Here is a 13,691-nt window from a genome sequence, read left to right on the forward strand (position 1 = left end):
TTCCTGTAGATTTTTCCAAGCGCTAACAAAGTAGCATAAAAAGAAAGGGATATTGTTACTAAAGTTTACTTTTCAGCCTGAAATTAACAAGTATTATATACAGGAGAAGCGATGAGAAACGTCATAATTTCAACACAGTTGCTATTTTTTTATTTGACAGTGCCAAAGTTTCTGTTGCTATGTAAGCTTCACGCCTTGACTCATCTATGCCAGACAAACAACATTTTTTAGATGCGTAAATGCAATTTAAACGATGTGCGGTATGAACTTTAACGTAAGAACTTAGTGCTTAAGGCGAAGTAAACAGATTTACTTTAACCACAAAATGTAAAAAAGTAAAGGTTCATTTCCATTTTTTGCTGAATAGCGGACAGGCGGTGAGTTTATTCTTCGTACAAAAATGCGATGGTTTTTTTTAAAGGTTGTGTTCAAAAGTGATTATCCCAGTGGGTAATTATTGCTAATTAAGCATATTTCAGTAGTATTGGCACGATTTCATCTTTTTTAGCATCAAATGACAAATATGCAAAGAAAACACTTTAACCTGGCACAGCCATTTCTTGTAACATTTAAACAAAGAAAAAGTACTTTAAAAACAGACATGTATAATTTTGCCTCTATTACCTTGTTACGCCACTTTAGGTCTGAAACAAATGCAATTTATTTTATCGCTTTACATCAACGAAAGCTTCTTATTCCTTTTTAATAGACTTAAAAAGGAATTCTAATCAATTTCTTTTTAAATACTAAAATAGATATTTAGTAATGCTGCGTAATGGTGTACCCCGTTAAGTACTAAATATCAGATGGCATTGAATTGATAACACTAACAGACAGACCCTATAAAACAAAGGCAATAAGTCAGTTAGTTCATTAATGAGACGATTTCTTAACAATGCTTGATTTGTTGTCTTTAAAAAATCAATTTGAAGCAATTACCTATCCTGCTTATTTCCGATATTGTCCAAAATTGTAGTTTGTTAAAATTAAAAGTGCTTTGTTTCAAGATTATAAAACGTATATTTAAAATAACAATAACCAACTTATTCGCAAAGGAAGTTCGCCCGTTTTTTTTTTTTTACAAAAAAATAAATACACTTTTCTATTGTAGGCATACTCATGGCATGTTTCTAATTCTTTCCTGTCATATTAGGCGGCATAGTTGAAAGAAGCCTAAATTAGGGGGTGCAGACTAAATGTCCTGACATAATGCAGCGAGAATGTTTGACAAGTAGCTACTTTAATCATCCATTAACCGGATTGGTCAGTTTTTAAGATAAATCTAACCCGGGGGTTAAAGTAGGAATGCATAATTACTTTATCACGTGGAGCGTAAGGTTTAATGAGATCTTTTATTGGTGCGAAGGAAAATTGTGATACGCTGATATAACAAAAGATGATGCTACTATAATGACCAATGGTAAAGAAATGAATGTTTTATTGTTGTAGCTATCGATGGGGATTTAATTAACCTTTTCTTTGACACCTTTTTAATAAAATTTTGATATCCGTCATTAAAGTAGGTATGATTTTTATGTCCCTGCTTTGTAATCGTTTCCTGATCTTAGTTTTCAGATTCCTTTTTTCATGCCAAAAGTAAGTAATTTTTTTTCAAAGAGTCACGCATTAAGAGAGATCGAAAGTTCAATTCTCAGCTACTGCAATTTTACACAGAAGAATTAAAAAATTATAGAACTGAATGCGACTCCCATGACACATATATTGGTAAATCAAGAAAAGAACCATTAGTTTTATAAACAGAATACACATGAATATATATTCAAAACTAATTAAAACAAAAAAAAAAAGGATCGTGTAATAAATGAAATATGCCAGGTTGCCCAATGATCTAATAATAAATTGTATAGCATGGAAACACTACCGGATGTTGTAATTCATTTAATAATAACCTTTGTAGTGATTACCTCCCTCCCCCCTGTTCCTATAAATACCTGATGATAGCTTCATTACTTCAGATGAATACAGTTATTACTGTTGATCGGTGCGTTAGTTTCTAGTAAACATTGTTGACGCAAGAAGAACATAAAAACAGTTCATTATAAAACAAGACAGTACAAATTTCATAGGTAAGTTTTATCAATGTGTTTTATTAACAATCTATCTTACTTTGTCACTATATCTATTATATTTACACCACTATGCATATCAATAAAAATTAAACAATATGTTTCCAAGTTTTTGTGGTAACAACGTTAATGTTTTTCTTTGTTATTTCCATTCGTGTCTTACGTCAGTTTTCACGTCGAGAACATATCCCTTAAGTTCAAAAAAGGATCTAGCTTACGCATGTCTATTTATTACTCAGCTTACGTATTTGTGTATCGTTGTGTTTGTTTATGTAGCACTACGGTGACAATCCGATATATAAATCACTTTTTTAAATCATCAATTCTAATAAAATTATTTTTTTAATTGTTAGCCACGATGAAGGTCGTTTTATTATTCGTGTTGCTGTTACTATCAATCTCTATGTACGTCAGGGCTGTACCTGTAAGTATGAATACGTATACTTTAGTACAACTCAAAGATATGTGGCAGTCTTGTTTTACAAGGAAGCTAGATTGCTATGATCAGAAAAGGAATTTTCAACGTCAGACAATTATATAGAACAAAAGATTTTGTATTATAATTTATTTTTTTTACCTTCTGTTTTTTTTCCAATTAAAGGTTCCGGACACTACCACTTCTCCAGGAGTTACAACAACGTCAGACGGATCGTCGACAGATGCAGCGACGACACAAGTAACAAGTACTGAAGAAACGTCTACAAGTTCGTCAGTTAATTGTAACGATGTATTTTTCCTACCATGTGACGAAAATAATCCAAACAGCTGTTTTAACTGTGCGAACTTTGCATGCGAATTTGTCACCTCATTTAACGAGTTTGCTTGCCTACCAAGTGGTGGTGGGCCCAGAGTGAAGTAACATCCTTCGAAAAATCCATATGATTAATTGTAAATATAAAAAGAAATAATATTAAGACGAAGGGCTATAGCAAAGATTTTATTTATTGAATAACTTATATATCGTATAAATACGTTTTTAATACCTAATGTTGTTGCGTCTGTTGCTCTCACCGTTTCTGCACTACTTATTCCACATTTTCTTTCCCACATAAATGTAATCAAATGTATGTTCTCATGCAGTTATCATATTCAAATCTGTTTTTGTTCAATTGCGCTAAATACAAAATATATTACAAATAGCGGCAGATAAAAAGCTATCCGCGGGAATGTAACTTTCAAAAAATAGGAAAGAAAGCAGGCATAATAGAATTTTTTTTATAAGAGTAAGCTGTTATGTAAGACTTCAGATGTAAAACCCATTCTAAAAAACTCAATTTTCAGCTACGGATGTAAACACGTAGATATTTTAAGAGTTGAGTTTGTGTAATAAAAGTGATGAAATTAAATCCAATGTTTATTGATCTGGAGGTCTCAGGGTGCTGATTAAAATTATCAAGATAGCAAATATAGCAAGCAAATTTATAGAACTATCAATCTAAGTTAACTGATGAAGACATGATGAATTGACTAAACTATAATTATAGTTCCGCAATTCCCCTTCATTATTGTCCTAATTAAAAAACATATTCTTTACCTGTAACTTTATTTGAATATTCTTAAAAATGAATTTTGTTTTCAAAAAAGGAACATGGCTTTAATCAAACTCAGGCTAAATTTAGGACATGGAATTGGATTGACAGTAACATAAATAGGTACAACAAACAAGGAGTAATTCCAACCTGTTTATTTCACACAGTAACGTAATGAATGACGCAGCATGCATTATTGTTATGTGTCGAAGTTAAGGAGAAAAGAACAACAAGAGTAATTAGAGAAAAATGGCTCATTAAAACTACTTCGAGAACAATTAGGGGAAGTCGGTGTTTTTAATCGACGACAACCATTACGAAGTGTGACCGGAATTTGAAATCAGAGAAAATATAATACCTAATTTTTTTATGGGAAGCATAAGATTTAAATAAATAATTCTGATTGATAAATAAGATATTCTGATTTAAGAGTGACACAGAATGCGTTTCTTTGGTCAAGTATACAGTGTAAAGAACGCTGTACTGAAACAAACCTTTAAAACAAAATTGATAAAGAAGCACATTTCCTTAAATTTGGGTCACGCCTTTGCAAAAAAAAGTTTTAACAAAAATGTCTGTTTTTTATAGAATTGGAAAATACTATAATTGAATATATTTTCGTATGTATGGCCAAAGCAGGTCACGTGATTTAACGTCTTTAAAGGGCGTGCAAAGCATGAAAGCGCTCACATGTCAATTAGTTGTAGAACTGTAAGCAATATTGTGTATGCATAATATAAGCAGTTTTTTGAATAGTTTGTAATGCTGTTGTAAAATTAGTGTTTATTTAACGATACACTTAACCTTGGAGGGTTAGTGGCTGTAGCACTGGTCCAAGGATATGTTTCCCCATAGAATGGGTTTTTTCGTATCCGGCGTAGCTACGATTTCGGAAATGTTTTGATTGTAAACTAGCGATTGTATTTTTGTCCGTAAGAGATATAGATGAAATATATTGTGTTAAGGCTCCGAAAGCAGACGGCTCTTAAACCTAAGATGACACAGATGTCGAAGTTCTTAAGTATTCCCTGTTTCAGAATTGAAAAAATAAATAATGCTTTTTAAATTCACCTTTCAGTAACGATCATTTAGATATTAAATGCTTGACAATTTTTTCAAATGGGATTATATAACTCCGTTAGTGCTCTTCTCTCCTAATTGACAACAGAGCGTGTGTAGTATCGAGTTTCTTACCTTGATGTTAAAGGTACGAAAGTTTTTTGGTTTTTGAAACAAATCTCTTTAGGTAAGGTTTTAGTTTTAAAAAGTACATGTTTTTTTTATAAGAAATATACTTTATAAGCATTAATTAGACAAAGAATATCCTAAGATAATGCTCATTTTGAAATTTTTGAACCTTTGGTTTTTGGTATTTTCTTTTTGATTTTTGGTATTTGGTGTTTTCTCAGGTTTTCTTGGAAATATTCCCCTGAAAAATCCACTTATCTTTCTGTCACTTAAATTTGGCTGCTGAAACAATAGCACCCTAGGGGTAACTTGTACGCCAGTTTCCATTCCCATATCTTTTACCTTAACTGTGCTAAAAATACGCTAAGAATGTTAAAACCAAAAAATGCATGAATTAGTCAGGGTTTGAATCCAAGACCTCCCGCACTTGCAGCGATCACTCTACCATAAGGCTACCATTCTGTGAATTTATGGTCGTTCATTTAAACTTCCAGAACGCTCTTGAAACGCAATATTAAGATTGCTGTAGTAACGTATACTTTTTTGCTACATAAACTAAACTCTAATTAAACTAAAATTGATTAGCTGGAACAGACGTTAAGGATTTGCTTTACGTGTTTTCAGATTGTCCAATTAGAATACTGAAGTATTTCAATTTAGATAAAGTTTTTACCTTTAAAAAGTCAAGAATGTCAAAAAAATTGTGACATCATCAAAAATCAACTACATTGTTAAAAGTCAATAACGTCGCTAAAATGTTTCTTCAATTTACTTTAATTACCCGTCCTGTTTTAACTTAAGAACAGAAAGAAAAAAGGACAAGCTTGATACGTTAAGAACTATTTATCATATACTTCGCATTTGCAGAAAATGTTAATTTTACCGTTCATTCTTGTTTTTCAATTATAATAGTTTGCTTTCTGTGCAGTTAATGATCTAGTTTTATGTGCATTGGGTGTATAATCAATAATTTCTTGCATTAGTTACTTTAATGTTAATGTAAGCATGATTTATCCGAAATGAAAGTTTTGCGCGCGTGTAGAAAGCTAATGCGCAGGTGTACAAAGTTACTTCGCATGTGCAGTTCACGCAACTCCTAAAATGAAGAACTTCATATAAACTGGAAAAAATTCCATCGCGTATTAAATCTCGCTACGGCTAAGTCATATATGGCTATCAAACTCGCCTGTTTTTCCTCTCACTTTTTCTGTTTGTATTTTATTGATCGAAAGTGTTAGCATTCTAAAGTGAGGAAACAATCAGAAAAATTTTCAGAAACACGTATCTCAAGCAATACTTTAAATTTTGTTAAATTTGGCTTTTGTTTATGTACAAAAATGTGCAGCGAAGCCACAAACTTAAACAACTATGTAATAGTCGTAAAAACTGGAGATGACATAAAATGCTTATGTAGACCTTGCATCATGCGGAGATGGTGTAGTGGTAGCACATTTGGGTTGTGATCATATGGTCTGAAGTTTGAGTCCCCACTTCCGCGCATTTTAAATGTAGTGTTGTCGTGTTGTCAACTCATTTGGTGCCATCTACTGAACGCCAATCGGCTTGTGTGGCAGGCAAGTAAGTTAGAACAATGCTGTATGTATCTCGTGTGGTATTGTAACATAGCTGCAGTTGGAGGAAAGGGAGAGCCAGCCGTTAGGATGGAATCCCCAAAAACATTAACACTTCCCGTTACATCAGCAATTCCTGAATTTTAAAGATTTTAAAACTGTGAACTCATTTTACAGTATTTTATGAATCTAAATTCTAACTAGAACATTTTCCATGATTACACAAATAAATTAATGCCTAACTGGGACATTTAAACACGTTGTCGGTCCGTTTCAGCTTTTTGCTAATTACAGGTTTAAGTAGAATAACAGCTCAGCGCAAAACAAACTTTTATATTTTTCAATTCACAAACCTAGACAGTGTACAAATCGCCTACTCTGCTAATTTGTGCCCACGACCTATTTTTCAATTAATCGGAAAAAACAAAGAATTGATACCTTGTCAACGCTTCTAATAATATACATCGATACATCAAAAGTATTGTTTTTAAATAATTAACAAATGACCAAGCAAAAAGCATTCGATACGACACGAGGAAGAACATACTCGACTACTTGAAACGGAAAACTTACGCCGAAAACAGAAAAAATACATTACGTTCACTTGCTTCGTTCCCTCTCTCAGTAAATATTATTCCAATGAATTGTTCCAAAACATTATAATGTAAAGGAATAAAAAAAGATTATTTTTGCCATAAAATCCAATAAACGATTAGAATTATTAATCTAGCGCTGACTTTCGTGTAATTGATAGCTAATGAATACAAGTTTGTATTATAAATATATTTCTATCAATGTATAAATTCAACAATTCTAAAAAACAGGTGTGCTTAGGTTATATGTTTGATTATGAGTTTCACACTTATTTAAAATTCTATGAGGAGTACACGTTTGTTTGTTTTTTTACAATATTGGAATTTCACAATTTACCTAGGATTTCATATAATACATTTTCTGAAAAAAGAATGGGAGAAAGCGGCAACACATAAGAAAAAAACTAATTTGGCTAAAGATGTATTTGACTACGTTGACGCTCTGACGCTCTTGACGCATTGATAGCTAGGCTTTCACAGTATTAAAAAAGAGTGTTTAAGCACCCAAATTTTGAGTAGGAAAGGGTAAAGGTAAAAGGAATAACATTATTAATGATTTTTCAATTTTAGAAAAAGTATTTTCAAAAGTGCATTCATAAAGAGCCACTAAACAAGGGTGTATAAAAAAAATATTAGATTACATGAGGTTTTCATAATGTCTGGTTGCTATGACAAAGTCTTTCTGATGGGTTTTCTTGTGGACAGATTCCCAACTTAGAAGTATTTCCTGCAGCATGTTAAGGCTGGTTTGTGTGGTTTTCATTATAAAACACATCATATGCTTGTCTTAGTAAAATAATATACTATAACGAGCAACTCAATGAAAATCATTAGTATCCACGTTTCTTAGCGGGTTTTGTCATATCTATTGTTTATTCATAATTGATATGGCATGTGCGTATTAGAATGCGTAACTGTAAAATTATCTTATCCGAAAGGAGAGTAGAAACGGTGCAATCAGATTTTAACTTCTTGTTTTAGCGTGGTGTATGTCAAGTTTTGCTTATTGGCAGCCCAATTCGCGGCAAGACGGGTCACTTAACAGAAAAGAAATGGAAAAATTTCAGGATGACAAAATTTACATGATTTTTTGTTTGCTTGGAAAAGAAACTATAGTATATATGCTAAAACCTAAAACCAAAATTACACAAAAAAAATAAAAATAAAAAATGGTACCACTTTAGTAGTTGGTGTAAAAATGCACGAAAAAGGAAAAAATGCTTAAAAACTTTAAAATATCCACAAAAAAATTAATATTTTAGAAATACCTAAATTGAATAAAAAGTATTCATACTAAATAATATAACCAGAAGTCTAAATATTGTTAAAAAGAAACAGAGTCGAAAAAGTTTCTTTTAAATTGATATTTCGAATTTACATTCCAAAGGCCATCATCTGAAAAAATTATTCACAAAAATCATACACTGAACTTTCCGAAGAACAGCAGTGTTCACGTAACCAAGCCAAACATTTGACACATTGAATCCATGACTCACCTGGTAGAGAATCAAGCCACAAATCACCACAAACAAAATATTCGCCATCCTCAGAACTTAGTGCCACGTTTTTCGTTTTTGGCAACAAAATTTTATTTGCCTGCGAAACATTTCTTCGCTATTGAACTACTTTTACTGAATTGTGCTTTTTGTAAGATGTTGTTTTCTTTCTCTCAAGAATTTCTGGAGCCATGACAATCTCGTCGAAAGTTACTTGCATTTGTGACGAGAAGGCAACAGATTCCTCGTTATCACTTGTCACCACCAAAGGACGTGGATGGTCATACAAACAGGTGCGTCGTAATTGCCTGTTGTCACCTATTGCGTACTGGGTGTAGAAACAACTTCTGCAGTATTGGAATCACTGCTGGATAAAAGTGGATCTCTATGAACTGACAGGAATTCGGTTTCGGGCAAAATGTTGGAATTTTGGAACAATACCGATAAACCTAGATCTTGATGAAGCATGTTTAATGGTTGCTGCTTTCATGTACGCCGTCTTGAGTAAACTAGCTATCTTATCTACTATGATACCTCTAATTGGATGTAATCGCACCCATGAGGTACAAGCGGCATTGAAGGCAACTTTAAGTTGTTCAAAAAATGTACAATCCAGAGGTTGTAACTTGTGCGAAGTGTGTGGAGGAAGTGAGAGCATTTTTATTCCATTACTCTGGCAAAGTTTATAAGTTCAATATTCTTTCTAAAATAACGAGCATTTGGTCATCTTTTGTTGCCTTTGTATGTTGGCTTAAGTGTCTTAAGTACTTCATGAATTGATTCCTATTAATCCAACTATTACTCGAAAGAAATCGGATAGTAAAATTCCTCCTCAAATGTTTGATTTTGTTTTGATTCTAGAAAACCATTGTCGGCAAGTGTTTTTATCTCATTTCAGAAATTAATTTTGCCATATCGAGCATTTGCTAACTTCCAGTTATCTCTTATAATAATAAGAAATTGCGTGTACTGTTTTTATAACCAATGGGAATGTAATACACCTTTCCGAGTCGCAGTGTGCACTTCAACGTTGAGACAACGTTGAAAAGAAGATAATCAACGTCATTTCTATGTTGTTGGAAAATGTTTTCGTAGCCGTTACGTAAATTCTTCACAATGCTAAAACAACGTCTAATCAAAGTCCTTTCTATGTTGTTTATGATCTTAAATCCGTTATGCAATACATTATTAACGCTAATTTATTTTCTTTGTTGTTCAGAAAAGTCATTGCAACCCTTATTCCATTTATTTTCAGCGCTTAAGCAAGAGGCTTTTAGCAAAATTAATGCATAATGTGCTCACGTAACCTCTCCGCAGCATGATCCCGACAATTTTGTTACGTTATTTGTATATGACTATTCCGAATAGAAATAATATAATTTGCACCGTTAACGCAACTTAGCGGTAGCAACTAAGAGTGGGAGGTTTTACTGACACGACGTATTGACTTTACTTTTCTTTCACATTTCGCGACGCTACAAACAAACAAAACTAAATTACTTAAACAACAGAAACAAAAAGTGTATATAAATAAAATGACATAAAACAAAAATAATGCTGAAAGCACGAGGCCGAGGCCGAACGGCCAATGCATTCGACATAAATAACACAAGCTAGAACACATACAAGAAAAGCATATACGCACTAAAACAACAAATTCTCTTCACTTCACTTCAACGTACACATATGGCACAGACACTTTACGCACTGACAAACAGAAGCTTATGCACGCAAAACACGACAAATACGCTATACCCAAGGGACGCAATATAAAACAGCATACAACAGACAAACTGAACATAAAAAAGTGTTTGCAAAAAAAACGGAAAGAAAAATAACCAGATGCTCCTATGTAGGGTTGGGGGATTAGTTGCGCTCAATACAGAAACATGCACTGTATGTCATTTTTTTATCATAAACAACAGCAATACAACCAAATTTTCCAATAAAACATGCTTAATGAGACTGTAAAGTGCTTCATAATAACAAAATATGGCATTAAAACAATGCGTGTAGTATTCACAACTGGTACTAATTAGAAATCTCCAGTATTTTAACCCAATAAAAAAGTAATGCAGTTTGGGGACGACATTGTTAAAATGTATGCTTTAAATGAATATCTACAGCTGTCGTAGCTTCACGTGCCAGGTCCGCCTTCTGATAATGCAGCCTGTTAGCATGCTCCAACAATCTAAATTGTCAAGCAAAGCTGTTGTACTCAAGTCTTTAATCAAGCATTGGTTAGAGAACCTTCTGTCGAAAATCAGATACGAAGTCGAACTTGCAACCGCCAAGTTAATTTATCAAAGTATAGTGATGCCAAAGTTCACCTATTGTGGGCTGCATCTCTTGGCACTCACGAACACTCAGCATAACAAAATGGATTCCCTGCACAGGAGAGCTTTGCGTGTTGTGTATAGATGTAGAGATTATAGTGATCCGAACAATCAGCTTAAATCAATAGTAAATGAAAAAAAAAAACGTGCGTGTTTGATTGTCAAAACGAGTCTTGATGGTACTGCAACAAATGTCTTTCAGAACTATTTTCACGCTCAAAATCATGAAATGAACACGAGAAATAACAGAAAGTTGATTACTATTCCAAAAATTAAAACGGAGTATGCCAGAAAAAGTTTTTATTTCATATGAGCAAAAATTTATAATACGCTTCGTCTAGAGGCCCGTTCTTTAGGCATGTCTGATTTTAAAACATTTTTAAATGAGCATTTCAATTAGTTTTTATTAATAATACTTAGGTCTTTAGCCAGTCGTTAAATTGGTTTACCAGTTTGTCTCTGCCTTCAATCTTTTTTCCTAGGTTATTTTAAACTCTTTTTCACCCTACTTCTTTATTTTGACCAGTCCTTGATTCTTGTGTGTCTATCATACTTGGTTTTATTATTTATGTATATATATTTATATTTTAATGTCTTTTTATATATTTCAACTGGACACATATTTATAACAGCTTTTAGTTGACATGTATATCCAGTATAAATATTCGTTTAATAAAATAAAATAAAAAAATAAAAAGAAAATATGTTCACTTGTGTCAGTTGTGAAAAGATAAAGCTGTTTGTTATGGATACCAGTTGCAAATACGATCATTTTACTATGTCGATAATACACGATTAATTCTCATGGGATATATTTGATTTTTAATGTGGAATTGAAAGGAGGCTTTATCGAGTATTTACAGTACTCCATGAAAATTGTGTATCTGCAAACCTCTAGCCCTGAAAACAAGTTTGTAAAAGTTATTATAAAAATAATCCGATACATTTTAGGACTTTCACGCATTCATGCATAAAAACAAAAACAAGATCTCTAATACAATACTCATTCCAAAAAGCTTGGAGTCAATTCAACTTCTGGCAACCTAAATGTTTTTTTAGTTGTTGGCGGTTATTTATCACCAGCACGTTAATATTGTACTACACTATAAATTATTTTAAAGATTATAAAACAGAAAAATGTTCAGCGAAATTTCTTTCGCTCCTTCACATCTGTTCAGTACGTATTAATCGATGCTATATACACGTACGTAATAAGAGTATAGACATAATTTTTCGTTGGGACAGCTAAAGTTTTTTACCATAGTTTTTAGAACTGAATTATTTTAGGTTGCTGGCAGACGTTATCATCAGCAAAAGTTCATACTTGATCTAAGAAACATCATTATAGTAATCCTTAAGTTCACCCATTCAATACTACAAGTACCAAACACGTCTGCTAATGAGATAACTAGTCAGTATATGATTCAACCACATCAAGCATCCAACCTATCTGTGCACAGAAATCATGCTTTTCAGTTGGCTTTTGCAGCCTGTCTGTATGCTCCTCCTAAAATTTCAAGCACGACATGAAAGCAAATAGCAAAAACTTTTAATAATTATGAATATAAAGTTTCATGACCAATTTTGATGTTTGCTCAACCCTTATATAGTTATTTTATTATGCCTGATTTAATTGATACTGATTTTAAGAATTACGAACCCAAAAAAACAGGACAATATTATTGAAACAAATTATAATAAAAATCGTATTTGCTTCAGAAAAAATTTTCTAGGAATAATTTGTTTTTTCTGCCGTTAAATAATAAAAAGAAAGCAATAGAGACACAATAGTTGAACGATGAATTTCAAATACCTTTTTTCAAAACTTCGTTTACCGAGACTAAAGCACGAAAACCATATTGGTTTGGAAGTGATGGTGTCAGGTTTCTTAGTCTTTGTTTGACTGTTTTCTTTTCTATAAACTTTGCATCTATAGGAATAGTTATTTTTAGTAGTTCTTCTATGTTGAGATGAATATATCATCACGATTTCTAGCCATGTTTAGATCTTAAACAAATCCATTTTAAGATTATGGCTATGAACATAGATTTTAAGGCAGCATTCTGCTAAACCAGCTAGCTAGCTATAACTACACTTTCATATTCCTATTCTTTTAAAGTTTTCATTCAGTTTGGTATAATTTTATTTATTTTTATTTTGGGATTGTAACTATCTAGCTCACTCTTTAGCAATAAAAAGTAAAAGTTGCGAAATAGCAGTTTCACTATAGCTAGCTATATATCTGTTTGGCTATAGCTAACTATATATCTCTTAACCAATAATCTTTATGCAAAATGCAGTTGGTTAGCAACTTCTATTACTATTACGAATACTTATTCCGTCAAAAAAAGCATTTAAGTTTTTTTTAGCTGGACAGGGTTACAATAAGCTGTTTCACGTGTTTTTGTTTACAGCGAAGTTGCAATAAGGTTTTCTTGGAAAAAGATGCGCCTAAGCGCCTATGCAACACCGTTTAGCTGTGGTAACAGCGGTCTGTTTTATGTAGGGCTTTTTCAAATCAAGTTGTGATGAAGTTTTTTGAAAAGGGTGTTACGCCTGTGCGGATGTGCAACATGTTTTAACTGTACTAACCCCTCAGGCAGGTATCACGATAAATTTTTTAACTTTAACGGAAACTTGTTCCGTAAAATGAAGTAATTATTATCTGGCTTTCGGCGCATTTGGGCAACCGCAAATTTTTCCATAAATTAGCTATTCAGCAAGCCTTAAGATTTTGTTGCGCGCGTTTTTCTATTAAATTTTTCTTCCTGCCTTCACATCAGCACTTTCAACTGTTTTCTCTTTCGGCAAAGTTGTCAAGAAGACTGTCGTGGTCGTAGTCAGTGTTAGGTAGGTCTCAGTTTGATCTTTTTTTATTTCGAAAGCGTTTT

General features: G+C 32.7%; 1 protein-coding gene across 3 annotated transcripts; it reads left to right on the forward strand.

Moving 5' to 3' along the window:
- The first annotated feature begins 1,315 nt into the window (after window positions 1-1,315).
- On the forward strand, window positions 1,316-3,074 carry LOC130644451 (uncharacterized). Of its 3 annotated transcripts, XM_057450067.1 has the most exons (4): window positions 1,316-1,420; window positions 1,977-2,087; window positions 2,441-2,511; window positions 2,689-3,074. In XM_057450067.1, the coding sequence occupies exons 3-4, from the start codon at window positions 2,446-2,448 to the stop codon at window positions 2,944-2,946; spliced, it is 324 nt and encodes a 107-aa protein (XP_057306050.1). In that variant the 5' UTR covers window positions 1,316-1,420; window positions 1,977-2,087; window positions 2,441-2,445; the 3' UTR covers window positions 2,947-3,074. The 3 variants fall into 3 exon arrangements, with proteins under 3 accessions (XP_057306050.1, XP_057306049.1, XP_057306048.1); XM_057450066.1 differs by having other exon boundaries at window positions 1,369-2,087; XM_057450065.1 differs by lacking the exons at window positions 1,316-1,420; window positions 1,977-2,087 and having other exon boundaries at window positions 2,354-2,511.
- Window positions 3,075-13,691: the final 10,617 nt, after the last annotated feature.

The sequence above is a fragment of the Hydractinia symbiolongicarpus genome, chromosome 5, assembly GCF_029227915.1.
Source record: "Hydractinia symbiolongicarpus strain clone_291-10 chromosome 5, HSymV2.1, whole genome shotgun sequence".
NCBI classification, from domain to species: domain Eukaryota; kingdom Metazoa; phylum Cnidaria; class Hydrozoa; order Anthoathecata; family Hydractiniidae; genus Hydractinia; species Hydractinia symbiolongicarpus.

Bases quoted from the DNA above. Each gene is read 5' to 3' on its own strand.
- LOC130644451 (XM_057450067.1), top strand. From the start codon at position 2,446: ATGAAGGTCGTTTTATTATTCGTGTTGCTGTTACTATCAATCTCTATG. The intron at 2,512-2,688 runs GTAAGTATGAAT...TTCCAATTAAAG, and splicing joins TGTACGTCAGGGCTGTACCT to GTTCCGGACACTACCACTTC.